Genomic DNA, 14079 nt, shown 5'->3' with positions numbered 1-14079 from the left:
CAGGGCTGAAGTCCCCTGGTGGTCTTAGCAGTAATGAAGACTTATCCTGCTTTGATAAATATTTTGGCAATAAAAAGACAGTTTTGCACGTGGGTGCACTAATCTTGTACCTTTTACCACAGTTTGTTAAAATACTGCTTCAGGAGCATAAATATCGATAAAACAAAGTTAATTGTCTCTTTTAATAACTAAGGAAACAAAATCTTGAAACTTGCTTGTGATGCGGCTTGTAAGAGACTTGGGGAGTTAATAGGCTCAGCAGTTGAACTCTTGCCTCTTTTGCATCTGTGTTGTTTTTCTTTTATTCCCCAGGTACTTCCTTTTGGACTTTCAGTAGGAGAGGGAAACTAAAGACCTTGAAGAAAGACGCCTGTGGCCTCTTGCTCAGCAGTAACAATGCTGCAGCGATGAGATTATAGCGAGCCCTTCCTGTGTGGCCTCCATGGGTCCCACTCAACTCAGCACACAGGATCATGGGAAGCGGGTGGCAAGTGTCTTTGAGATGGAGGAGGAAGGGCTTTCGCTCTTCCCTGGCTCGGAGAACCCCCCTGAGCATACAGGTATGGAAGAACTTACTAAATCCATGCAAGCTAAAGGCTATCCATTCTTTCAGCTACAAGCAGAATTGATACTTAGCAAAATTTTAGGGCGAGTTCTGCTGTGCTTGAGGCACTCGGAGAGAATGTCTAAGAATAGAATTAGTTATTGATAGCTGAAGATGATTTGGTTTATAGGTGTCAATTGTGTTGAATATTTTGCTTATTTGACTTTCTAGAGCCTAGGTCTGTGGCAGTAAAATTAATTTATTTTTGTTAGTCTTACCATATGCTGCTGAACAATAAAGCTTTACTACAGGTGACAACACTAACAAGGGTTAGTGATGCAAAGAAATAATAGGTTCTTGCAGATAATGGAAAGACAGTAAAAGTTTCCCCTACTCATTTCTAAGGTTAAGAGTATCAGGAAATAGAACTGAGATTTTGCAGTTATAATTGCTGCTGGGACACAATTCTACACTTTCAAACTGTAAGAAGATGTAGTTTAACATCTCTGTATGGATAACAGGGGAAAAAAAAAAAAAAGGAAAGCACGGGTGGTGTCCAGCCTAATATCAGCAATTTAATGAAAATATGACAAATACATGTATTTGAACAGCGAGGCAATGGGCAATCCCTGATACAAAAAGATGATGTAATCTGAATACAGAGTGAGGACTCAGCAGTAGAGTAGAAACAAAGAGAGTAGTTGAAAGGTGAAGAGGTATTACCCAATAAAAGTTCTTAATACAGATTTGAGGACAGGAGAAGAAAACAATTGATAAAGGCCTTATGGGGGGAAAAAATTATTAAATAGGGGATCTACCAAAGTAGGAGGGACCTTAATGAGAGCTAAAGGTGCGGAGATGGCATTCGTGCTTGAAACATCTCAAACTATTTCTGTGTTATCTTTGTCTACAGAAAATGACAATAATAAGTAATATATCTAAAATGGTTAGTGTTCAGAGATGGAAGATAATTTGCATAGATCAGATAATAAGCCTATTTGTCTCAATAAAGCAGTCACAGGAATGGTAATCAGATGTTTATGTAACATCTTAAAGGCAGCTAAGAAATCCACATGATGGACAGATTCATCTTGTGGAAGTCACCAGATTACTCTGCTGTGCCTCAGAAACAGGAACATCTGAGGCCTCCACAAAGTTATTATGTCAGTTAATTTATAATACCACGGAAGACTGAGTAATTTGAAATAACTGTAGGCATTACATAACTTCCTCATGGTAATAGATTGTGTGAAGAGAAACACAGTAGAACAAGGGACTTAACCTTTCTGATGACATTTTCCTGCTGTCCAGTCTGCAATGACAAGTGTAGGCCAAAATGAGTAACCTCCAGATGTCTGTGAAGTCAATGGGACTGAAAATCAACACCAAGATACTTAAGACTGTGAAAACCAATATGTAGTGAAGAACACTAATAATAATTTCTGAGGCTGACCAAAAACTGTTTACCATTTTAGGAACTAGAGCAGAATAGTGAGCGTAACTGAGAGTGGAGATAGATATTGGAACCATACGTACGAAAATGAGACATGCCATTGTAACCCTGATGCTGATCAGGAAATGCAGCAGCCTTGTCCTGCAAACCAATCCCTATGAGTTAACTCCAGTGTAAAGGCTTTCCAGGCATATCTAAACATAATCTGGAGACTTACCAAGACATGCTGTTTGGTAAGCTTTATGAACAGCTGCCATAGAAGAATCTGTAATATCTGACATACAGAAAAATACTTGCATTATGAGCTGTGCAGAAGGACATGTCAGATATCGACTTGGCTAGAATTAAATGGAATGGAGAGATGGCTAATAGGGAGGGAATACACAAATAACATTGGCAAGCAGTTGGCTGGAATGCTTGAGGTGAGACACGTGGGAGTAGGGCAAAGACGTTTTCAGAACGTACAGCCAGTGACAAGGTTAAGATCTATTAGAACGGCGCAGGAGGAACTGGGAGCTACTGCACAAGACCATCTGAAATGTGAGGCAGTAGAGAAGGCTCTGTATTTCAGATGGAAAAACAAGATTTAGTAGATGAATGTCAGAGTGCTTCAGTTTTAGGAGCAGGGAGCACTCTTGAAGAAATGATGGCTTTGGGGTTCCGGAGGTTCACAGGGCTTGTGCAGCGTGCTGCTTGCCTGCTTATTGCCCCTAAATCCATGAAGCTGCTGTCTAATGTCTTGACAGTTTCCCCAAGTGTTCCAGTTACAGGGATTACCTACTCAGTTTGCTTTTTATAGGGTCACAGTTTTCAGCATTGGTTTTCTGTCACCACTGACTGCTGAACCATTTTTCCTTATCCTTGTGCACGAGTATGGCAGAGAATAGAGGTAGGAGAACAAGGTGAATTCTGAAGAAAATAACTTTCTGCAGTCTTGCATTTCAGCTCAAGTTTTTGCAGGTCTTTCTCGCATTGGTAACATAACTGTCACTTTGCTGATGGGAAGTGCAGAAGAACGTCTGGCCCCTGAGTGTTTTAGCTCTTTCACCCTATTTTAGAGGGGAAAAACTGTGAAGCCATGTCTGCTTATATAGTTGAGGTGAAACCGTTTGGGTTATGTAAATAGTTGGTTTGTTGCAGGAGATGTGCTTGCCCAGAAGGTGGGGAGCTGTGAAATGGGAGACTTGATTTTTATATCCGTGTGTTTGGGAGAGAGGGTTTGAGTGAGGGTATCGGTTATTGTAAGAAATGGGACAGTCAGCTGTAAACACCATGCTTCCCTCATGTGTTGGGTTTATTTTTATTTTTTTTTTCCCTTGGTATTGTTTGTTTTGGTAGAAAATCCCCCCCTGAAGCGGAAGAAGGGCCCAGCCCCTAAGATGCTGGGAAATGAAGTGTGCAGCGTGTGTGGGGACAAGGCCTCCGGCTTCCACTACAACGTGCTGAGCTGTGAAGGCTGCAAGGGCTTCTTCCGCCGCAGCGTCATCAAGGGTGCACAGTATGTCTGCAAGAACGGCGGCAAGTGCGAGATGGACATGTACATGCGCCGCAAGTGTCAGGAGTGCCGGCTGCGCAAGTGCCAGGAGGCGGGCATGCGGGAGCAGTGTGAGTGCAGGAAACGGTGCTGGTGGGACAGGAGGTGTGCTGGGGGCAGGCTGGGGACCGATGGCTGTAAGGGGGGTGGGGGTGCTTGGGGGTCACACGTGAGCTGTGCAGGCTGCATGCTGGAATGTGTGTGGGAGTCACCGAGAGTTTAGCGGGGATCACGTGGAGAGGTGAGGCTGTTAGTGGAACACCACTGGTCTGCTGTGAGCCCCAGCCCTGCTGTATTCCGTGTAAGAGCTCGTGGAACATAACACAAGAGGAAAGACTCACAACTAAGAGTTATGCATTCCGCAGTATGCCGTCAACTGTATCGATAAACTTGAGCTTCTGTCTGTCTTGTGATCGGGACTGCAAGGTGGGGCACCGTGCTCCTTGAACAGCAGAGCGACGGGCACTTTTCCTTTGCCTCACATTGGGAGATTGTGACAGAGGTCAAGGGCAGCACCGCAGTACTGCAGCTGTGTTGCTGTGTTTGTGCAGACCCAATCTCATTGTTCCCTGTAGTGAAACATTTTTTTTTTTTCTTTTTCCCCTCCCCTTACATAAGCCATAAGGCTGCTGTTTCTGAGTGTTCAACAACGTTCCTCCTCACACATTGGGAACAGCCCTCCACAGCCAAGGCATCCAGGTTTCATCCCTTTGCTGGCCCAGATCAATCAAACGGATGCTCAGTTAATGTTTAATCTGTGTGAATCTCCTTTTCTGACATCCAGCACTCGGAGAGGAACAGAGTGTATTGCAGAAACATTCTATGAAAATACTTCTGCAAAAAACAAAGTCCCACTGAGCTGCACCAAGGAAACACGCTATTCATTTTTTCTCAACATGAAACATGGCACACCTAACATACATAATCAGTATCTTTTTCACACTGGTTTGTAGCAGCATTATGTATGCTGTCTTTGCTCCATTTCCCCCTGCTTCCAGGAGGAACAAAACAGATGTATTTGAAAAGCTATGTAGCAAGGCTGCCTGTCCACCTTGCTACTCTTCTGTTGCAGACAGGTACCAGGGAGCATCACTGTTTTTCTGCATTTACTCATTGTCTTATGTTGAAGACAGCTCAGGAAAATCAGGCCAAAAGAAATTTTTGGGTTGTTATGAGCAAGTGCTTGGCAGTTCTTGTCAATGCTGTAATCTCCTGTCGTGGTTTAACCCCATCTGGTAATTAAGTACCACGCAGCCACTCGCTCACTCCCCCCTCACCCCAAGGGATGGGGAGGAGAGTTGGAAAGGAATGTAAAACTCCAGGGTTGAGATAAGAACAATTTAATAATTGAAACAGAGTAAGAATGAAAGAACAGTAATAACAATGATGACAGTAACAGTTGTAATGAAAAGGGGAAGGGAAAGAATAACATCAGGGGGAAAGGAAGAAAGGAACACGTGGTGCACAGTGCAACTGGTCACTGCCCGCTGACTGATACCCAGCCAGTCCCCGAGCAATGACCTGCCTGCCCTGGCCATCCCACTGGGTATATATACCAGGCACGGCGTCCCATGGTATGGAATACCTCTTTGGCTAGTTTGGGTCAGCTGCGCTGGCTGTGTCCCCTCCCATTCCTTGTGCCCCTCCAGCCTTTTTGCTAGCAAGGCCTGAGGAACTGAAAAGTCTCACATCAAAGCCATAGCACAGTGCCGCACTAGCTCCTAAGAAGGTAAGTCCATCCCAGCTGAAACCAGGACATCTCCACTGCAAATTTGTCTTGTTAATCTTAACAAAAATTGAGGGCTTTTTTTCTCTAGCTGTTTCACTTGGAAGGTCATTCCAGAACTTCCCTCTATTAATTGTTAGAAAAATTCTTCTAATTCCCAGACTGAAGTTATTCATGGGCAGTTTATTGTTCTTAAGCCAGTGTGAACCATGAGGTTAAATAGTTCCTTCATGGAAAACCAAGTAACTTGGATTGCTTTGAATTTAGCATGGTGTAGAGGCTTGCACATAGGCAGTTTTCCAGATTCAGTAATATCTGGTAACTTGTTACTCTGCTATGAGTTCTTTGTACATCTGAGTCCCAAGGTGAGGGACTGTAATTCCTTGGATCAATTACTTCCCTTTTTAAGCACTGTGACTAGCATTCTCTAATCTTACACATTCCCCCTTAATTTGGTAATTGTATTTGAACATCCTTGCTGTTAGAGTTGTAATTTTTACTTGTGTGTGTACCTGTGTGCACATCCTCCCTGTTGGAAGTTGGGGATAAAGGTTACTCTTAGTTTGAGTGTGCTGTGTTCTTCATCTTTTCCTTCAATCCCGTGGACTCTATATTTCAGAATGCTCTCTCACAGTAGTTCTCCATTTCTTGTCTTCATGTTTAACATGATTCTTTTAAGAACTGCAAGCATCTACTTGTTCAGCTTTGGGGCCTGCCTTCCTCTGTAGCAGCCAGGTTTCCTGGCTACCTGTGCTTAAAAAAAGGCCAAAGAATCTTTCAGCACTTTAAAAATCTTGTTTGAAAAATCAAACTTGATTTTTTTCATCTTTGTTCCTGAAGATACATTTGGAGTTTCTTTCCAGTCAGTCCCTTTTCTGCTTTTTGTTCGTTCATCACTGACTCGCAGGATGATTCTCTTGAAGATAATTTTGAATCCAGGTATGTCTGGTAGTTTCCTTGGTTAGTTGGTTGGTTGATGCAGCTTGCAGATAGTTTTTGCAGCTTTGACTTAAAAAGAGAACAAATCTCCTCTATGTCTGAATCAAGGAATTCTTCAGTTAATTTAGTTACACGCTGTTAACAGGTTTTTGCATTTAAATTAGCTAATGAGCAGTTGGCCCAATAAGATTTTTCACTACATGTGCCTCTGAGTTGTTTTATTCCTTACAATGTTACATCTAAATGGTACATCCTTTGACTTCATGACTGAAGGAAACTTCTAGCCCTACTCCTGAAGGACTTGTGGTGTTCAGTACGTTTTATACAGAGCTGTGCTTTTATTATCCATCTTGCCGTATGCTGCTGCTCTACGGTCTCCTGCAGATGGGCTCTGTAGAAAATTTTCCTTTTGCTCTTGAACTCCATCCAGTTCTCTGACCTGTCAAGAGGAAGATGAAATGATGCAAGCTGTTACTTTAGCAATATCGGCAAAAAAACACAATGGCAGGATAATATAAAATACAATGGACACACCATGGCATGTGAAGAGAGCACCTGTTGGAATCTGTTACAACATGACATTTTGGGGAATTGTTCAATGGGAAAGTCGCTGTTGTCTTTCTGAGATCTGCAGGGCATCATGAAGGGAGCTTCTGCCCTCTGTGAGCACTTTGCCTGACAGTATGATTAAAAGAAAGGCAATGGAACAACTTAAAGTGGGGAAAAGAGAGAGAAACAAACGATAAGTATTGCTGTCTGTTGTGTACACTCTGATATGCCAGATACAGGCAGCTGTGATCTCTGCCTCTCCATCCACAGCATGCTGCCCTGTGTTTTGGGTGGTTTCCAGTGTGCTCCTATGTCATGATTGATCTCTGGCTATTCCTGCTTTAGATGTTCTGTCTGAAGAGCAGATCCGACTGAAGAAACTGAAGAAGCAGGAAGATGATCAGGCTCGGACAGTTGTGGTGCGTCCAAATCCTCCGAATCCACCAAGCCCTTCCCACAAACTGACGCCTGAACAGTTGAACATGATAAAAAAGCTTGTGGCCGCTCAACAGCAGTGCAACCAACGCTCATTCACAGACAGGCTCAAAGTGACGGTAAAAACTCTACCAGTGTACCCAAATTAAGAAAAAGTGAAGTTTGGGAAGTCGGGGTTGTGGATAAATCATTTGGGAGAACAGAGATACTTTAGCATTGCATTTGTGGGCTGAAGTTCTGTACAATAGCAGAATAGAAAGAATAGCCAAGGATGATGTTCCAATGTGTCTCATGCTTCTTTCTCTGTTCACTTCATCTTCTCATCTTTCTGCTCTGGCTCCATCTTTCAAATATATATAAGCTGTCTCTTCCCATTCCCACAGCCATGGCCCCAAGTTCCTGACCCTAATAACCGTGAAGCAAGGCAGCAGCGTTTTGCTCACTTCACAGAACTTGCAATTATCTCTGTGCAAGAGATTGTGGACTTTGCCAAGCAACTACCTGGCTTCCTGGAGCTCACCAGGGAAGATCAGATCGCTTTATTGAAGACATCTACCATAGAGGTGAGAGTTTGGCTTCACCACAGTACATAGTGGCAGAGATGAAAGAATTTGGAGTACCCACCTGGAGGACTGGTTTCATCCCGTTTTTTTTGGGACGGCAGGCTGAAGGACCTCAGCTATGGGACCATTACTGCAGTGCCAGGCTATGCTGGCAAAGGGCCATGGAGGAGAATGAGGCAAGAGCCTCGGTAGTGGGAAAGCAGGTATTTCCCCCTTCCCAGAAGCAGGCACCACACAGGATGCAGCAGAATTTACCTTGGAATGTTTAAGCATTCTGAGAGAAACTGCTTGGAGGGGTTTTGTTTGTTGTTTGTTTTTTGTTTTCAGAGATGCTCTAACACTCAGTGAATGATCAATGTTACAATGGTCTTTCCTTTTTTCAAGTCAAGTACATATGTTTCTGGTTTCAGGTGATGCTGTTGGAGACATCTCGGCGCTACAATCCAGAGATTGAGAGCATCACATTTCTTAAGGACCTGAGCTATAATCGGGATGATTTTGCCAAAGCAGGTGGTGCATTAGATTGATGTTTCTTCCTTCCCCGTGTCTTGTGTTCTTTCCTCTTTTCCTTTTTAATGTGGACTGCTGGAAATAGTATGTGGGACCTTAAAGCTGAGGTCACAGGTGAGAGGTTTAGAACAGGACCAGACCAACAGCCCCACAAAACTTTTTTTGTTTTTAACATGTGATAGTAGCTCAGTTCTTATGTTTTGTTTTTTTTAGGTGTGAACTTGCTTTGGAAAATTAGAACTCTAACAACCTGATAAATCTAGCTGTAATAGTGCACTCTTGGGCTAGCAGCTGGTGTGAACTTCCTTGCTGGTAGAGATCTGATGTGGACATGCAGTCTTAGAGCTGTATCAGCTCACAACAAATCAAACCCTAGGCTTCTCTCCTTTGCGAGTATATCACTTGCTAATCTGGATACATGCTTTGAGTGATAACATTAGTGTGATTATGGTTGATACGAAGTCTATCCTGTGCAGTGAAGATCCCTGCAGGGTGCTTCAGATATGTCATCAGTTAGTATATGACAGCCTGTGATGATGGGATTTTGGAAGTCTGTTTTTCCAGGAGCAATGAGTGTCTGTATTTTCAGATGAAGTAACAAGAAGTGTGTATCTTCAGCATTTCTGAAAATGAGACTGGCTTTTCTTCATGTCATTTTTTGATTCCTTGGGTAGCTATTTAACCATTTATACTAGAGATGGCTTTTATAAAAACTTTCCTCTTTGGTGCTCTTCCTGGGTAGCCTTTTCTTCAGATTATTAGAAGGCAAAAATGAGGCACTCAGAAGATTCCCTTTATCTTGTTTGTCCTTCTCTGATGTGGTTGTACTGTAGGAAGTTAGAAACTTGGATGCTGTTTTGGGTGAAGGGACTAAAGTTTTCAGCATGATTGTATAGCACATAGCACAAAGACCTGATTTGACAGTGGCCTTTGTATGTTACGACAATAAATATCGGTGCATTTCTGCCTGACTGCATTTATCAGAGGGATTGGAAACCTAAGTCAGGCTCTGCCTCAGCTCTCCCAGCTTTTTGAGCTGAAGGAAATGGCATAGTTCAGACTCCTTGGAACTGCATATTTTCAGCTCAGATGGACTGCAGGTGAATCTGGACCATGGGCTTAAAGTTTCCTTTGAAAGCAAGAAGGCTGCTGGGTTTGAAGGAGGTGATGGTATGAGAACAGAAAGTACAGATGCGTTTGTGGGCTTCTGAGTTTTTGATGGGCTTGGCTGATGTCGTCTTCCTTTAGCTGTTGCCTAGTAATGTGCTGTGGGGCATTGAAGGCTCTAAGACAACCTACAAATAGCATCACTTTACAGTTAGAGCCTGACTCCTCAGCCACTGTTGTTGGTGCTCGCCTGTAGTGGTGGGACGTAAAGGGAGGTTTCAGCCGCACTTGGAACGTAACGTAAGGAGTTTGTCCTGCCTGCCTGCCCTCCCCCCTCCCTGGCGTACTGCAGTGGGTTTCTGGTAGCTTATTCTGTGGGAGGGAGGAAGAGAGAGGGAGAGCAGACAATTGCCATTGCCTCACCTTGTTCTCTTCTGTTGCAGGTCTGCAGTTCGAGTTCATTAACCCCATCTTTGAGTTCTCAAAGGGAATGAATGAGCTACAACTCAACGATGCTGAATATGCACTTTTAATCGCCATCAACATTTTCTCTGCAGGTAAATCCAGGGAGATCTGAAGAGCTGCAGCAGTGAGTCAGAGGGCAAAGAAAGTAGAGTTGAGGAAGGTCACAAGCTGAAGAGGAGTAGTAGAGGCTGTATAGGGTCTAGTGATAAAGGGAGGATGTTACTACTTCTCCTTAGGGTATTCATTATATTCTGAATTTTCTAGTGCCACCTCCAGAGGAAATCTGATTCCCCACTGCTGGAAAAGTGTATAGAAAAATCAGCCAACATGTATCCTTTCTCACTTAGAAATTGCTGGTTTGGCATGTCTCTGGTATCTCCTCTGGTCACGCAACGTGAGTGACATCTACTGGTTAAGTGATGCTTGATCTCTTACTCTGGATGTGAGATCAGTACCACTCTGGGCCAGGACAAGGCTTTGCAAAGAAGCCATCTTTCGTCTTTACTTCTGTTTTCTGTCTTGTGACCTGAAAGATGAATTTTTAAATTTTTTTTTAAAAAATTTTTCTAACTGGCTTAGCTGCTGGAGAGACTTTCCCATTCCCTCCTGAATGGGTAGCTTCTCATCTTCACTGGGACGGGAATGTGAGACCACACACACTTACATAGTGCTATTTGGTCTCTCTAACCTTCCACCCCTACAGGAGTTGGATCAGACTCCCCACATGCAGTAGACATCACCGAGTAATAACAGCTACAGAAAACTGGCATAGTTGCTGCAGTCACAGATGGCTCTCCCAGCTGTGCTGGACGAATGCTAGATGAGGTTTTAGGGAGAGACCCTACTGAGGGACTGGGGTTAGGCAGGGATGTCGAGTCTAGTGAAGCTGCCTGCATCAATCCGCTTACTTCTAACCTGCCTTTTTGACAGACCGACCGAATGTGCAGGACCAGTCCCTGGTGGAGAGGCTGCAGCACACCTATGTGGAAGCCCTTCATTCTTACATTTGCATCAACAGACCAAATGTAAGTGCCTGACCAGAACATCTCCAACAATGATGTAAATTGATTTTAACGTGTTTATGCAGGCACAGTTCCTGCAGTACTGTCTGTACCGGGTCTCTTGGTGTCTGTACTGTCCTGCTCTTCCCTTCTGTGGCTGTTTGGTAGTAGCCGTAAAGGCAGGATTTGTGAGCTGTCACAGCCTGCTGCCCTGTATCATGTTCCATAGTTTAGCCAGCATGGAAAGTCTGGAGTTTTGGGACATGGTGTAGTACTAGAGTTCCTCCACACTGTTGCTTCCTGGAGAATGCCAGGTTTAGAGAAAGTGAGGATTGTTGTTACAATGCATCATCTGGTGTGGTAATTTTGTTTTGTTTGTTTTTTCAACAACATTTTAGTGTGAATTTATTAACCACCTGTCTGTCTGTCTGACTCTGCAGGACCGCCTGATGTTTCCACGGATGTTAATGAAGCTGGTCAGTCTTCGGACACTAAGTAGTGTCCACTCCGAACAGGTGTTTGCCCTTCGGCTGCAGGACAAGAAACTCCCACCCCTGCTTTCAGAAATCTGGGATGTGCATGAGTGACTGCATGCTCCCAGGGCACTGACGTACCGACATAAAGCCATCTCCCAGCCTTTGCTAACGAGAAGCCAGCCTCCCCTCTCCAGAGCACTGAACTCTGGGCTAGGCAGTGCAGGGAGTGATGAGCCTGGGGTTTCAGTGTTGTCATGAGACTGCGCAGGAGGCAGCTGGGGTAGATCAGGTGGGGGGGTTGGTTTCAGTGTAGTGCCCATACCCCAAAGGAGTAACATGAAACATCTGAAAACGGTAGAAATGAAGACCTTCCCCCCACACACATACACCTCTTTATTCAGAGTCTTTCTCTTCTTTAAGCATGTCCTGAGGGTTTGCTCGTTGATCCTCTCCTCTCTTGTTGATTATGAAAATGAATTTGCAGAAACTTGCCAAACTCTACTGAGAGTAACCCAGCTCAAAAGGCTTCTGCAGGGTCCCCAGTGTACCTGGATCTGAGGAGCTCAGGGAAGTCAATGTGGATGTTCTAGGGGTTTCACTGGGATTCCTGCAATTAAAATCTCTTATATGTGCTGCCCTTTACAACGATTGCAAGAGAAGTTAGCTGTTATTTCTTTATTATGAGACTTCATCTCTAGAGCTGCCCTTTCTTTCCGGCCCTCCTTTGGAAAAACAATTCCTGTAATGTGTAGTGCCCTTCATCTAACAGGGAGGCCCTCTGGGTAGGGAACATTTGTACATCAGAAAGATGTCAGGCATTAAGTAGTGGTTTTTTTTAATGTAACACATGGCAGTTTTATTTCATGGTGGTTCTCAGCCAGCTCACTTTACCTTTGATTTGCTAACAGCTGGAAAACTTTAGTTCAAAAGACATCAGGGCGTAGATTTTTATCTTTAGGGGTGGAATAGAGGAAAGATAGGTGGGAGGGACTGGTACCTAGGCAAGGTAGGTGTGGTGGAAGGCTCTTAAAAACTTCCAAGAATCTGGGGGATGTGGTATGTGTTCCAAGGTGGGTGTGAAGATGTATCGGCCAAGAAGAAGAGGACACACTGCATTCAGTGAAATATGTGGGCATTGCGTAAGCTATGGGCTGCACAACTCTCAGATCATGGGCTGCAGGAATACTGGGTATAACCAGATCCACTTGCGTCTTCTTCCTTTTGCCAAAGTCTTTCCAAGGTACTTGCTCAAGGTTTTAGTGACAGTCATGGGATATGGAGGTCCCTTTTGTATGAGAAGTACCAACTGCTTTAGAAGGACACTTCCTTGGGTGTTGTATCCTTTCTTCACTTTGGGCACTGTGAAGTCCACACTGGATTTATGCCCCAAGTTCTTATATATCCACATCCGTAAGTATTCTAGGATTTACAGCAATATCTTGTCTGACAGAAGAGAAATATACTGTTGCAAAACATGTTCCTTATTTTCCAAGAAGCAGCATCTTATGGCTGATCTCAGAGATGTAACCTTAAGTATTCTGGTGGCTTGGTCTCATGAGTCTTCTCTGTCATAAGGGTCTATGTTTGCTTGCCCGGTGAGCATCCCAAGAGCCTAGGTTCACATGGCTCGATTTTTTTGTTTGTTTGTTTGTTTGTTATTTTTGGCTGTGTATCTGAGCGCTATGCCCGTGGTGAGGGTATCGTGTCCATTTTGCACTTGAGGTTGGTCCCCTGCCACTGGCCTTCACTCTGCACCTTTGTAAAGCACTTGTAACAATCTGTAAAATAATCTGTTGTTTTTTATAACTCATTGCAATTGCAAAAATTCTTGTTTAAATCTGTATTTTTAACTAATCTGTTTGAGAAATGTTAATGTTTATATAAAAGAATAAAGCCTAATATGGGATTTTGACATTCTCTGATGTGTTGTCATTAGACTGGAGGAGGGTGGAATGAGTCCTTGATGTAACAAGCTTAAAGCTAGTAAGAAAGCGAGTATGTAGGTTGGGGAGAAGTGGTGGGGAAGAAAAATAGCAGTGCAACCCCAGGCAGTTTATTTTGGCCTCTAGTAGGAGATTTTAGCTTGCTATGTACCTTGCTGTGTGCCAGAGCTGGCAAATAGGTTAAGTGGATTAAACGCATGTCATGAAGACCATGAATTATCCATACAAAACTCATTGTGATTTGTACAGCTACATTCAGAATTTAACCCTTTTATTCCATGTGCTCTGCTCCATTTTCTGCATGTTGTGGCTTGCTAGAATCGAAACAGGAGTCCAGTGTGCCCCTGGCAGTCGGGTTTCAGCAGGATTGTAGCTGATACCTGGATTGAACGCATGAGAAATGATGAGCATAGCAGAAGCAACAGGAGTAGCTGTCCATAGACAATACCTCCAAGGGAGAAGGGGGAAGCAGAGAGCTGTCCAGCATGAGCTGCTGCCGAAGCCTTGATGATCCCCTGCCACAGTGGGAAAGGAAAATAATTGTGGATTCAGCAGGGCTCCATGCCACAGGCTATCTGCTGAAGCCTCCGCATTACTGCAGAGTATAAAATTTAAATTGGAAATTACTAAACCAGAGGAAGAGGGAATAGGAATAGGCTTATAGGAGACTGCAGCAGGGTATGAGGTAGGGAGTAATGAGCAGAGCTCAAGAGCTCAAGCCAGCCCTCTGTGGATTAGAGGGTGGCTGGGCCCTACTCCAAGGATTTGCTAAAGAATGAGGCTGTCAATAGTCAGAAGAGGCAGTGGCAGTGAAGCTGCAGCTTCATTTTTAGC

General features: G+C 43.9%; 1 protein-coding gene across 6 annotated transcripts in view; it reads left to right on the top strand.

Moving 5' to 3' along the window:
- Positions 1 to 13219, top strand: part of NR1H3 (nuclear receptor subfamily 1 group H member 3) — a 31115-nt gene extending 17896 nt beyond the window's left edge. For 5 of the 6 annotated variants that reach the window (XM_037393344.1, XM_037393339.1, XM_037393341.1 and 2 more), the window contains 8 exons: positions 313 to 560; positions 3336 to 3602; positions 7091 to 7299; positions 7564 to 7743; positions 8154 to 8253; positions 9804 to 9917; positions 10756 to 10850; positions 11267 to 13219. In XM_037393344.1, coding sequence (XP_037249241.1) covers positions 443 to 560; positions 3336 to 3602; positions 7091 to 7299; positions 7564 to 7743; positions 8154 to 8253; positions 9804 to 9917; positions 10756 to 10850; positions 11267 to 11413 — 1230 coding nt within the window. In that variant the 5' untranslated portion in view covers positions 313 to 442 and the 3' untranslated portion in view covers positions 11414 to 13219. The other variant, XM_037393345.1, reaches the window with a different exon arrangement.
- Positions 13220 to 14079: the final 860 nt, after the last annotated feature.

Source organism: Falco rusticolus, chromosome 7, assembly GCF_015220075.1.
Source record: "Falco rusticolus isolate bFalRus1 chromosome 7, bFalRus1.pri, whole genome shotgun sequence".
NCBI classification, from domain to species: Eukaryota; Metazoa; Chordata; class Aves; order Falconiformes; family Falconidae; genus Falco; species Falco rusticolus.
This window is presented reverse-complemented; position numbering and strand designations above follow the sequence as displayed.